General features: G+C 41.0%; 1 protein-coding gene across 6 annotated transcripts in view; it reads left to right on the forward strand.

The window, feature by feature from the left end:
* NCOA7 (nuclear receptor coactivator 7) overlaps positions 1–13,101 on the forward strand; it is a 96,275-nt gene that overhangs the window by 79,134 nt on the left and 4,040 nt on the right. For 5 of the 6 annotated variants that reach the window (XM_061990622.1, XM_061990619.1, XM_061990624.1 and 2 more), the window contains exons 10-13: positions 778–946; positions 7,434–7,581; positions 11,957–12,082; positions 12,554–12,706. In XM_061990622.1, coding sequence (XP_061846606.1) covers positions 778–946; positions 7,434–7,581; positions 11,957–12,082; positions 12,554–12,706 — 596 coding nt within the window. Of the gene's footprint in view, positions 1–777; positions 947–7,433; positions 7,582–8,968; positions 9,101–11,956; positions 12,083–12,553; positions 12,707–13,101 lie in introns of those variants that run through there. The other variant, XM_061990625.1, reaches the window with a different exon arrangement.

Raw genomic sequence — 13,101 nt, forward strand, 5'->3', positions numbered from 1 at the left:
TGCCTCTAAGCACTAGGCCATCCTGGAACACTGATGCTTTTCTTGGTAGTTTAATGAACCAGTGCACACACCCTCAATTTATATCAGATCATGGGAGATGATTAGAGTGGAAATCTTATTTTAAAAACAATTGATCTTAAAGTGATTTTTCCTTTCTTTTGGTAATGGTTTATATCTCGATGATTGCATTTGGTGATCATTCTTATTGGGACAAGTTAAAAAAAAATGTCTGTACTTATACTTTTCAAATGAATGAGACTTCAGTGTGGTCAAGGCTATAGTTTAATAAGCTTTTTTTTTCTCCCTCTGGCAATCTCAGGAAGTTAAACTGTTCTTACACTTGACTGTCCTGTGCGAACAAAAGATATTTGAATAGCTGTCTGACTGTCAAGAGCTGAGGAACTGATTGTGTGTGTGTGCACAGGTTTACCTTTTGACTGGCTGGATTTCCTGTACCCAGTCAAACACTATCCCCTTTTTTTTTTTTTTGGCCTACTTCTTGTTGCACCCACTGTGATATGTGTAAAGCCCTGATATGCTTTACAGGGCTATTCTGTAGGTAGCTGTACAGCTGAGGGGGAAACAGGCTGTGACAAAATAGGAGTAAATGACCAGAGTTGAGGATGAACAAGGATTTATTAAACCAGCTTTTCTGTTGAATGACATGTCAGGCTTAATTCTGTTTATGGTGCCTCAGAGTATTCTTTGCACAAGATATTAAACTTTGACAATATTCTTTCTTGCCTGTAAGAAGCCCATTTCTTTTGTCTCAATCAGATATGCTTCCTTCAAAAGAGGAGAAGAGCAAGACTCCTCCAATGTTTCTGTGCATTAAAGTAGGCAAGCCCATGAGAAAGTCCTTTGTCTCTCAAAGTACCACCATGTCCCAGCAGTACAGTAAAAAGATAAAGCAACCAGAGTACTGGTTTGCTGTTCCTCGGGAAAGGTAAGCTATAGTGCATAGCATGAAAACATGCTTGTTTATCTTTTTTTTTTTTTTAAGCATGTAGTGCTTTCTAGAATTGAATCTGACTTTACCTAAGTAGTACAAGGTGTGAAATGCAGTGAGGATGCTAAGATGAGGAGAGGAGTGCTTCTGTTTCATTTCATGCCAGAGAGATAAAGCAGTGTTTGTGGCTGGTCTAATACGGTTCCCAGTGGAAAGGAAGAAGGGATCAGGTGCTTCCTGGAAGACAAATAGAGGTATACATATGCAGCTAACACAATAAAAGCATTGGGAGATCATCCGGGTTTTGGCCACAGTCTGTGATGTGAGGGAAAGGGGAAAATGGGACCAGTGGCAAGAGAGGCAAGGAATCCAGTAAGATGCAAGTGCTAAAAAAAAGGTATTTCATGTGAGCAAATGCATGATGTGGAAAAGGGAGACACTCTTAACTGGATGAGTGTGTCTATCTGAGCCTTTAGGCCCATAAAAAAATGTCTCTTGCTTCGTGATAAAATCTGATTTATGTTTTATGTGCCTGTGTAGGTATATTGTATGTATAAGTAGTACTATTACCAAAAAAAAAAAAAAAAAGCCTGTGATTTTCCACATAAATCACCCAAGAATTTTGACTGTCTGTGAGGAACCAAATCCCTGGTTCTTCTTTTGATAGAAGACAGCTATAGCAAGTCTCCAGTCTACTGATGAACCGAAGTAGAAAAACCATTGATCACACTTCTGCTGAGTTAAGTACCAAGAAGGAATAATCTGAACAGGTGATCAGTTTCAGAGTAGAGGTAGTTTTGGGGGTTTTTTTTCCTCTTTTTTTTAAAAAGTATATTTAATTTTATTTTTCAATTTGTAACATGTATGGTGATTTAAGTGTTTATTTCTTATATTTTAGAAATTAGTGTTTTAGTTTTGGGCAGATGAGTAGTGTGGAAGTAGCTGACGCGGAGGAGGACGGGGAGGGGTGTAATCCAGCTGGAATGTGGCCATAGTGTAGCTGAAGATAGCTTTTCGTTTGCTTGCTATCTGCTGAATCCCGTCCTTGGCTCCTCAGGGATTGCAAAAGGGCAGGTTCAGAAAATTCTAGGTTGAAAGTAAATATTTCAAAGACTTGAATGATGCTGTAATATAAACACAAGGTCAGTTACAGCTTTGGGGATAGAGTATCTAACATTGAATTAAAGCTACTGAGCTGAACTGAGGTTGTCTCTGATTGTTGTTCTGTGCAACAATAGATAATGCTATTAAGCTTCTTACTACAGACTTGAAACAAAAGTTGCTCTGTTCGTTATTTTCTGTACAGTGAGGGGACCTAACTCATATATAAACAGAAGTGTTGACAACTGGTTTATACCTCAGTCTTTGGAATTAGGAAAAATGTAATTTCTGCAGTGAGCTGTTGCAGCAGCACTTGGCTGTGCTGACGGGCCAGATCTTTGGTGTCAGGGCTGCTGTTCAGATCGTAGCCAAAATTAGTGGTGAATGTAATACAAGATTGAGTCACTCTGGTGCTATTCACACCTGGTTTAGTGCCATTGAGGTACATAAAAAATGGTGTCAAACTTGGGGCAAAAATTAAGAGACTCACTCTGTTGCATTAACGCAAGACGTGTTTTTACCTAAGAAAGTCAACGTTTTCTCCAAACTCTTGAATACCTTCCCAAAGCAAAATGTGTCACTTCCTACCTTCTGGTGATACTCTTATTGCATAATATGTAATTACTAGTGTTGCATCTTTAGAGTACCATGGACAGCAGGTCATTTGGGATAGCTTTGCACTGTATTTTTTGAGACAGTGTATCAAAATAATTACTAATTTTAAAACATTTGGAATGTAATTTATGTTCATGTATGAAAATATGAAGAAAACCACTCTGATCTCATTGGCCATAAAGCAGTGTAATTAAAACACTTTGTCTGGTGCACTCAGTAACTTGTGCAGCGTCTTAATGTTTTGTAATGATTAAACAAACTGAACAAACCTGGATTGAGATTGTGAAGAAATTGATGTTTATGACTATAATCACTATGTAACTTAAGTCTTTGTCTGATTTGCATTTAATTACATTTTTCCATGGACTCTTGTTTGCTGTTAAAACAGCTTATATCATCAGTTGCAAAAATGGCTCCATTTTCTGCCTGGGTGCCATAGCCTGCCACTTCCAGCAGAGCTACTCTTCCCTCTGCAGAGTGCTACTGCTGTCCTGCCCTTGGCAGGCTGTGGGAAAGCTGTACTGGGGGAGAGATGTACTTACTTTTTAAAATGTAAGTTGTTGTTTTTTAATGGAAGCCTCTGGAAACATTAATACAGAAAGAAGACTGTCAGGTGGATATTCCTTATGAAGACTGTCAATAAGTCTTAAATCTTGTTTGCCTTTTGTGGCTGTTCTAGATCTTCTCTCTTCCTACATTGCTCCTCAGGTACTGAGAGTGTTGTGGCATATGTCACCCCGTGACCCACTCAGTGTGGCCGAGTTAATCAACGACTGCAGGGCTGCCCTGTGCTACCTGCTCGCTCACAGTGACGCTTGCCCTCACACGTAGCAGAGGAGACAGACATCTTAAGTTGCCTCATTTACAGATTTCTCAATCTAGGGTAGTTTGTTGTTGGGCTCAGCTGAGCAGAGAGGCCACTCATGCTTTTTCACGCTAATAAACAGAGTGATTCTTTTGCTAAGAAGTCGTGCAATGGGTATAGTTTACAGTGTTAGAGGGTAAGTCTGTGCATGCTCTCAGTGTGTGGGTTTATGTTTAAATGGTATATAGGTTTTCCACCCTAGCTGATTTTGAGTAGTAGTGGATTAGTAATTATGTTACAGATTTCCTCAAGGTCTTGCAGAGGAAAATGCGTTGCACTGGGACAAATGCAGTAATGCAGAAATTCTTTGTTTATAAACATGAGGCCTAACAAATAATTCAGTAATTTTAGCATAGACTGTTTCATCAGTCTAGAATTAAGTCTCATTCATTATAATATACATTTGGCAGACAGGTTTGGTTTACGAATGTATAATTTGCATTGATGTTGATTTTAAAAACATTGCACTGATACCATGGTGCTGGGAGGACATCAGCTTTTTTGGGCGTTTCTTTTTTGAGATCAGGCAGATTTTTTTAGGAGGAAGAGTAAGGTTAAGCCTTGCTTCTCAGATTGCACCAAGTACTGGCATCAGCATTGCTACAAAATTCAGCACCATTATCCCAGGTCTCTAGGGTCCTTCTGCCAAGGCTAAAGTACCGTCCTGCAAACACAGCTCCTGCTCACTGTTCTCTGGCATCTATTCTTCTGTTCAAATGCATTCACACCCACAGCTGATGGCACTCAAGTTACTAAGCAATGCGGTAGCATAATACCAGGCTTTTGACTTACACTAATTTTATTACTTTACTGTCACAATCTTTAAGTCATGTTTTGTACTCTCCAATATTAGTTTTTTACGGAATTTATATCCTTCACTATAAACTTTTTACTTTTGTTTTGTGCCCTCTGTGTGTGTTTCTGTGAACATATTTGTAGGTGTATTCACTTTCCTTTTAATCAGACTACAGCTGGGGGCAGTTTCCTTTTTAATTAGTGTTCCATCTTTCTATTTTGATTTTTCTCTTAGGTTGGTTTGTTTTTTTGAGTTATTCTAAAAAGTTTCCTGTTGTCATCTTTTCCTCCTGAGTAATTTCTTCCTGGAATTATTAGCTTCAGGTTTCTGAAGTTGTTCCTTTCCAAGAAGTTCATTTTACTGATGTTTCTGTGTTAGTGTGTGACACCCTTATAAGCATGTGATCATCAAAACAGCTATTGAGTTCTAGGATAAATTTCCTGATAGCTGTCAAGCTGACTGTAAGAGTTCCTCAAGCATGTTTAAAAAAAAAAAAAAAGTGTCCATTTTTTTCAATTTGATAGCTTAGAAATACCACCATAGCATAATTTTATCATTTTATTAGTAGAGAAGGGGTGCTCTGCATCTCCTTTCAGGATGATCTCACTTCTACAGTTACCTATTTCTTATTTTATGCTACCATTTAAATCTGGAGCATCTAGATTTATTTAGCATCTGTCCACAGTAGAGGAAAACTTAGTTATGGACTGTTTAGATGAACTGAGCATATACAGGTCTATGGGGCCTGACAGGAAATACTCTGGGTTCTGAGGAAGTTGTTTGATGTTATTGCAAGGCTGCTTTCTATCATCCTTTGAAAGTTTATGATCACCGGGAGAGGTCTCTAATAATTGGAAAGACAAATGCTGCAGCCATCTTCAGAAAAACAGAGAAGGATCTGTGGGAGCATGGAGCAGTCAGCTTCAAATCAGTCCCTGGAAAGATTATGAAGAAAGTCCTTACAGATGCTGTTTCCAGGCACCTGGAGGGGGCAAGAAGTGATCTTCCATAGCCATTGCTGATTTACCAAGGGTAAATTGTTTTTCTACCAACCAGATGATTTTATTGTTTGAGATGGCTAGCTAGCTCTGTGAACAAGTTGAGAGCAAAGGGACATTGTTTTACCATGACCTTAGTAAGGCTTTCCTCACATTTTCCGTAGTACCCTTAGAGCCGAATTTCAGAGATGTGATCTGAACAGGTAGACTACAAGGTGAGTAAAAGCTGACTAGACCATTGGGCTCAAAGAATCGATAGCTAGTCTTGAGTGGCAGCCAAGTGCAAGTGGTTTTCCTTGGGGACTGCTACTGTTAATGTCTTTATCAATGATGTGAACAATGGGACAGAATGCACCTTTCTCATCTTGGGGATTAACACTAAATTTGGGGAGTGTTCAGACATTGGAAGTCAGGGATGCTGTTCAGAGGGACCTCAGTGTGGAGAAATGGGCTGATTTGAAATGTCAGGAAGTTCAGAAAAGGCAAATGTAAAATTGTGCTCCTGGGGTGGAGGAGTCCCTGCAGCAATACAGTCTGAGGGTGAGTGGCCTGGAGACTAATTGCAGAAAAGGAGCAAACTCAACAGAAATCAGCAGTGTGCCTTTGCATGAAACTGTGATTAGATGGAAGAGAAAACATAAAAAAACTTGAGACTGTTATGCATGGAACAGGTTGCATAGAGAGGTTGTGGAATCTCTGTTGTGAGACTTTCACAACTGCAAACGGAGAAGATTCTGAAGCCTCCTGTAACTTTGAAGTTAGCTCTGCTTGGGTTTGTGTGGTGGGTTTTTGTAGTGGGAAAGAGGCTGAAAGGGTGGCTCCTGTGGGAAGCTACTAGAAGCTTTCCTGGCTCCAAGTCTGACCTGCCTCTGGCCAAGGCTGAGCCATTCAGCAGTGGTGGTAGCACTTATGTGATAACATTTTTAGGAAGGGAAAACCTGCAGCAGAGAGAGGGGTGGGATGGGAGGGAGGGAAACAACCATGTGGATACCAAGGTCAGCAAAGAAGGAAGGGAGGAAATGTGCCGGAGCAGAGATCCCACTGCAGCCCACGATGAGGCAGACTGTGCCCCTGCAACCCATTGGAGGTCCATGGTAGAGCCAAGATCCACCTGTAGCACGTGGAGGACACCACACCAGAGTGGGTGTCTGTGTCCAAAGAAGGCCATGGCTCTGTAGGAAGCCCATGCTGGAGCAGGCTGTTCCCAAAGGACTGTGGCTTTAGAAGGGATTCATGCCGGAACAGTTAATGAAGAACCACAGCCTGCGGGAAGGAGTCATGTCAGAGAGGTTTGGGTAGGAGTGTCTCCCATGGGAGGGATTGCATGCTGGAGCAGGGGAAGAGTGTGAGGAGTCTGACCCCTGAGGAGGAAGAAGTGACAGAGGCAGACTGTGATGAACTGACCACAACGTCTATTCTCTGTCCTCCTGCACTGCTGGGGGGAGCAGTTAGAAGTTAAGCCTGGGAAGAAGGGAGTGGGGGCAGGAAAGATGTTTAAGATTTGGGTAAAAAATGGATTTGTTTTTTTTCCCCAAGTCAAACTCAGTTTTTTTCCTATGATGGTAATTGATGAGCGCTCCCCCCAGTCCTTGTCTTAACTCGCAAACCTTTCATTGTATTTTCTCCTTCCCATCCTGCTGAGGGGGAGGAGTGAGCAAGTAGACACATGATGCTTTTTTGCTGACTGGGCCTAAACCACAAGAAGACTTTACTGGTGATCTCTTAACAGCTTGTTTTATGCAAATGAGTTTTAATAAGCAAGGGTTTTTTACAGACTTTCATTGAGTATGACCTAATACCAATCAATTTCGCTTCTAAATATTAATTGTGTGAGACTGGACAAGCTACTTAGCTTTTACCATGATGCCTGTGTGTATATCAAAGGGAGGAGAAAAATATATTGTATGGAATGAAAGCATAGAAACATTTAAGTGCTTCAGGCTGCTAGGTGGAGTGAGCTATTGCCTTATGTGCTATGTGAATGTGGAAGTACACAGGTGTTCTATTTGTGTGGTTGTCCCTCTATCATTGAGCAAAACTACTGTACTACTTGGCAGTGCTATGTTCGTGGACCACTGAACAGCAGCTCTCTTCCTCTTGCCTTTACAGGGTGGATCACTTGTACACATTTTTTGTTCAGTGGTCACCAGAAATATATGGGAAAGATGCCAAAGAGCAAGGTTTTGTTGTGGTAGAAAAGGAGGAGCTTGACATGATAGACAACTTCTTCAGTGAGCCCACTACTAAAAGCTGGGAGGTGAGTGCTTTCTGTCTTTACATGAAGCATGTACCTGTGAAGTGTGCCTATTCTGTTAAGAAACTTAACACTCTTTTGATGATTTTCGTAGGATTTTTTATCATGTTTGTTGCTTCATATAGAAGTCTCCTCAAGGCTTGTATTTGTCTCACAAATGTACTCATCATTCCTTCAATCCTCCATTCTTCTCTCTCTGGAAACAGCAAGCAAACACCTGGGAGCTTTCTGGTATGCACCCAGCAGAAATTGTGTATGATTTTTGTTACATGGTGTTAGCCTTTTGCAAAAATGTATGTATGTATGTCAGCCTTACTAAATTCGTATTATATTTATATACGACAAATAGTCTCCAAAATGTGTATATACATGTAAACACCAACACAGACTTCTGTGTGCTGGTTGAAATGGGTTGGTATGTGATGATGTGAAAGACCCTTGTTTCTCAGGTGCACAAAGCAATACTGTTTCAGTATTAGTTGCAAAGTGGAGAAGTTTTATCCTTGGACTTTGTCTTTTTCCTATGAAGCCTTTTGCAATGTTTTAACTACTTGTCATGCCTGTATTTGTTATCTGTCTATTGTGCATACAAAGCCTAGTTTCTAAGGGAAAATTAAGCTCACATGCATTTTCTAATGATATTTCTGAATGCTGAAGCACTTGCTGTGCCAAGGATATGGGATAGATGAAAAAAAAAGAAACCCCAAAGTGGGAAATACCTTGATAGTGCTTTAAAAATGGTTTGATTATTTGTCTTAAGCATAAACTTGTTTTTAAAATTATACTGCTGCCTTTTTTTTTAAGCATTTCTGTCTTCAAAGTATCTTGTCCTGTTAAAAAGTCATTTGAAATGTAGCAATATCACCTCTAATCCCAAATAGTTTTTATCTTTAGAGTTTTGTAGTTTCTTAAGGCTGTTCTATGTAAACTGCCATATGAAAGAAAAAAAAGTCATCAGTCCTTGTTTTGCCCAGAGCTGAGTGCAGTCATTTATTGCATTCAGTTTCACTGTTGAGTTATTATTTGCATGCCATTTTTGTAAAACCGAACTGAAGGAGGAGGAACAGTGATCCAAAGAGCAGAGGTGGGAGAGATTTGGCTACACTGAGATCTTGTCTTGCATTGTTTTATTTAAATATGTATTGGCAGAAGAATTAGCTGGGAAGTGCTTTAGAAAGGTGTGCCTCTTTTATTTGTAATATGTTCAGGCTTTACAAATTTAAAGTAGGTCTGCCAGGAAATCTCTATTGAAAGTCCAAATTTGGGCATGATTACTGTGAAAGTTTCACTCTCCCTTGTGGGGAAACAGAAAGTGATTGTAGAGAAGCACATAGTTTTATCACAGTGTGCCACAGGCAGTAGCCGTCTGTCATGCTTGGTGGTAAGACCGCTTGCCACTAGAGCAAGGAAGTGTAGTGGATACTGCAACATAAACTGTTAGATGATGAAAGGGAAACAAAAGGCTTTGAATATTCAAATTTTTTACTGTGCAAGACCTGACCAGGAGGAACCTTTTGTGGAGGTATGTTGAACTATGTCCCTGTTTGAAAAATGTGACTATAATTTTAACAGGGTATTTTGACTCCAGGTGATTGCTTTCATAATCCCATAAAATCTTGATGTTGTAGATCTGGTTTCTGTAGTGGTTGATTCTTTTCTTCTGTTTCTATGTGACCTGTAAATACCTGCTCTTGCAAATCCTTTTTCTGTAGTTGTTGACTCTGAACTTCATTCAAATGTACCCTTTGATTACAGACTAAGTAGGTATCTATGCAATGAAGAGAGGACTTGTCTGTGTTTGGAATCAGTTCACAATTTACAACTGTGTTAACAGGTTTTCTGTGGTTGCCTACGTTTGTGAGTTTAGTTGCATTTTGCTTGAGATAGCTATTGCTGGTTTTTTTGTTGTGATACTTTTCCCCTGGGGGAGAAACTATTAATAGAAAATAGTCTTTGAAGGAGGAGTTGGATACTTTTGATTTAAGATTAAAAAGACGTTCATTAAAATAAATAATGAATAGAAGTAGTAGCTTGGGAGATGAGGAGGGATTTAAAATCATTCAGGATGTGGAAATAGAACAAAGATAAAAGCAGAAAGACCCTTTTCCTTTAACAGTTTGTTGGGGTAATTTTTTTTAGTTGATCTTAATTTGCAGAGCAAACCTTCCCTGAAACTGGTCATATGAAAAAATTTCCAGCACAGCATTCTCTGCGGTCTCAGAATAGAGACCACTGAGCCTGGCAGGGCAAGGTGCAGCTGTACAGCTCTTCCAGCATCACTGTCAGGAATACCTGTACTACCTAGGTGTGCAGGAGCATGTAACATTAGTTCTGCACGTCAGATTTGGCCTTGTGTTCCCTGTCTCTTCTCTTGTTCTAACTCTGCTCTGCATATTGGAATGCTGGTGCCCTGCTTGGGGCAGCTGCCCTGGGCTCAGCTTCAGGTGTCCACAGGTGAAAGCGGGCTAGACATGAGTGCATCCTGCAGACAAGTTGTTTGCGTCCCACTGGAGAAGCTGGGTGTAATTGACGGTACTAGGGCTTTATCCTACTTTCAGTCAACTCCTCATCAGTCCTGGTCCTTGTGGAAATCTCTTGTGTGTTGTAGTGTTGTTGAATCTGCACCTGGAGTCAGTCAGTGCGTTTACTTCCTTGCCTGTGGGGCAGGTGTGTAGGACCTCCAGGCACTTCTTGGCAATTGTCTTAACTGTTGACAGCTTCTGCAAGTTCAAGCAGTGATCATGAAGGCACAGAGGAGTTACCTGAAACGTTATCCACGTGTAACATGGAAGTTTTTGGAATCTGTGTCGCAGGGAGGTATGTGGCAGTGGCACAGTGAGCTCTGCCATCATCTTGAGGTTCCTGCTCCAAGATAAGAGCTCTGGGGTGATATGTTCATGGAAGCATGACAGTTTAAGGTTTTCTTTTTGTTTTGCAGTTAGACCTCCTTGCTTCCCTTTTTTCTCTGCTCAGCCCCATCTGTGAGCCTTGCTGTTGCTTCCTGTTTGCCATGGTGGCACCGAGCCCCAGCTAAAGCCCTGCTGACAGACGCAGCATGCCTCATCTTGCCTCCCACTGCTGTGTAGAGCTGAGGCTCCTGTTGCTTGCTGAGCACCCTGAGCTGCACTGAATGGATAACAGCTTCCCAGCTATGCTAGATGATGGTGCTCTCTGCCAGCTGGGAGGCTGAGCGCCCTCGCAGCAGTTTGTGGGGAGCCAGGACACATGGGCGACTGCTGTTGGGGGGTGGCAGCGTCCCCTCTGCAATGAGCTCTAGGCATCGTGCCTGATGTCTGCCTGGGAGCTCCTATCCTGTGCCACCTTTGGGCTCCTGTTTTCAGCCTGCCCACATGGGGTTCAAAGTTGGTCCCCTTTCTCTCTTGTCACCTTGTAGGCTGCTGAGTCCTTCCATAGACAAGCTTTAAGTGCGTGGACTCACATTCTTATGTTGTTTACAGCTGTATGGGAAAAGTGTAGTTGCTGGACAGAAGTTTTTACTTCATTTTATAAATATTTAAATTCAAACCTGGTGTTAGAAATATCTATATGGACTCACCTTTTGAAATATTACAGTGTGTTTTCTTTATAAAGTCTTAAGCAAAAGAATAGATAGAAATTTTGAAAGAACTGTTTAATCATTTTCAACTAAGAATATTATAAAGGCTTTGACTCACAAAATAAGTATTTTCAAGAACTTATGTAAAGTGAGTTCTCAAAATCATTTTCAGTGCCTTTCCTGCAAGACAAGAACTCAAATTATCTGTTGACGTTATTTATATTTTTACTTCTTTGCTATATTCAGTTCCAATTTGTGTACACAAAACTATGTCTGAGTCTGTAAAGCAAATGAGGAAAAAGCTTCTATTTTAGTAAAAAAGAGAAGTGAAATTTTAAACCTTTTCATATTCTCATGCATTAGCCCCTGAGGAAATAGTGTACTCAACTAGCTACATGAGAGGAAACAAGCTTCTGTATCCTTCTCATTTAGACTCCCACAAGATATCTAGTTCAGATGAGTGTAGTGTGGCTCAGACGGAGGTGCTCTTCAACCTTCTGACTTGGAACAGCGTGTCTGATACCAACCCCACAATGTCACCTGGTTACCTCAATGTTTATTAATCCCAAAGAAACTTACAGCTGTGGGAGATCACCAGACATGAAGAAATTCTGTTCATGTTGTCTCAAAGACACCTTGTCAGTTAAAATTTCCCCTATTTGGTTAAGTCTGCCTACTCTTGATATAACCCTTGCATACAGTGGTTTTGCTCTTCACAGTGTAACAGCAGAGAAGTACGTTGTTTTAAACTAATTTGCTTCAGTAGAGGACTGACAGTGTAAGAGCTATGCTTTAGGCTGGACACTTGTTCTCTTGCCTCAGATCATTACTGTAGAAGAAGCCAAACGACGAAAGAGTGTTTGCAGTTACTATGAAGAAGAAGATGATGATACTTTACCTGTCTTAAAGCATCCCAGTGCTCTCCTGGAAAATATGCACATAGAGCAGGTATGGCTAAAAAAAATAAAGTTTCCTTGTTAGCTGTGGTGCTGTCCCCACCAGGTGTGGGACATTCTGCCTTCTGGAGGCAATGCTAATGCTTTTTAAGAGTTTGGAAAGTACTTGGTATGTTGTAGTGTCCTTGTGCAAGGTCCTGTTTGCTACAGCACTGCCTCACCTGGAAAGGTTATTTTTTGTGTTCTGCAAGCTTGAAATTTGAGTTGTGATATCAAGGACTGGCAGCTCTTTCAGTACTCCGAGAGGGGGATACCAGTTTTGAAATCTCTTTCACAAGTGATGTGAATGCACACAGTTGAGCTCAGATAACAAGGCTGCATGCATGTGGTGGAGATTGTTAAAATGCTGGCATCAGCTGCTCCCTTCACAACCATTTTTTGGCTCAGAAGCCCCTGCAGAAAGGGAATAATCTGGAGCATCGCCTGCTGAACATGTAACCCTTTCCCTTTGTTCATTGCCCAGCTGGCCCGGCGCTTGCCTGCACGAGTGCAGGGGTATCCATGGCGGCTTGCATACAGCACGTTGGAGCACGGGACCAGCCTTAAGACCTTGTACCGTAAATCAGCATCTCTCGACAGTCCAGTTCTCCTTGTCATCAAGGATATGGACAATCAGGTGAGGAGCGTTTATGCCGTGGGGGTTGGACTTTATGGAAGGAAAACATTGTAAAAAGGGATCATTCTGAAGTGCTGGTCACACCATCGAGTCACATACCAAAATAAAATATTGGCATTTTCTTTTATATTTTCTGCTGCTTAAACTAAACTTACAGGCGGGAAGGTACATCAGCACCAATAAAAATAGCCTACCCACAGCTTGAGAACTGAAGTGAGTGCTCCTTTTAGTAGTACCGATAGAAATGTCTTCCTAAGGTGTCTCAGTTAACGAGCTGTCTCTGTGGAGATCTAAGACTTCAGTAGCTCCTATTGTTGGCATTCCTGTTGCCATTATTGTCATGGCTTTTAACTTGCAGGATATAAAACATTTCCAGGAGTATTTGCTTATCTGAT

This window comes from Colius striatus, chromosome 2 (assembly GCF_028858725.1).
Source record: "Colius striatus isolate bColStr4 chromosome 2, bColStr4.1.hap1, whole genome shotgun sequence".
In the NCBI taxonomy this organism is placed as follows: Eukaryota; Metazoa; Chordata; class Aves; order Coliiformes; family Coliidae; genus Colius; species Colius striatus.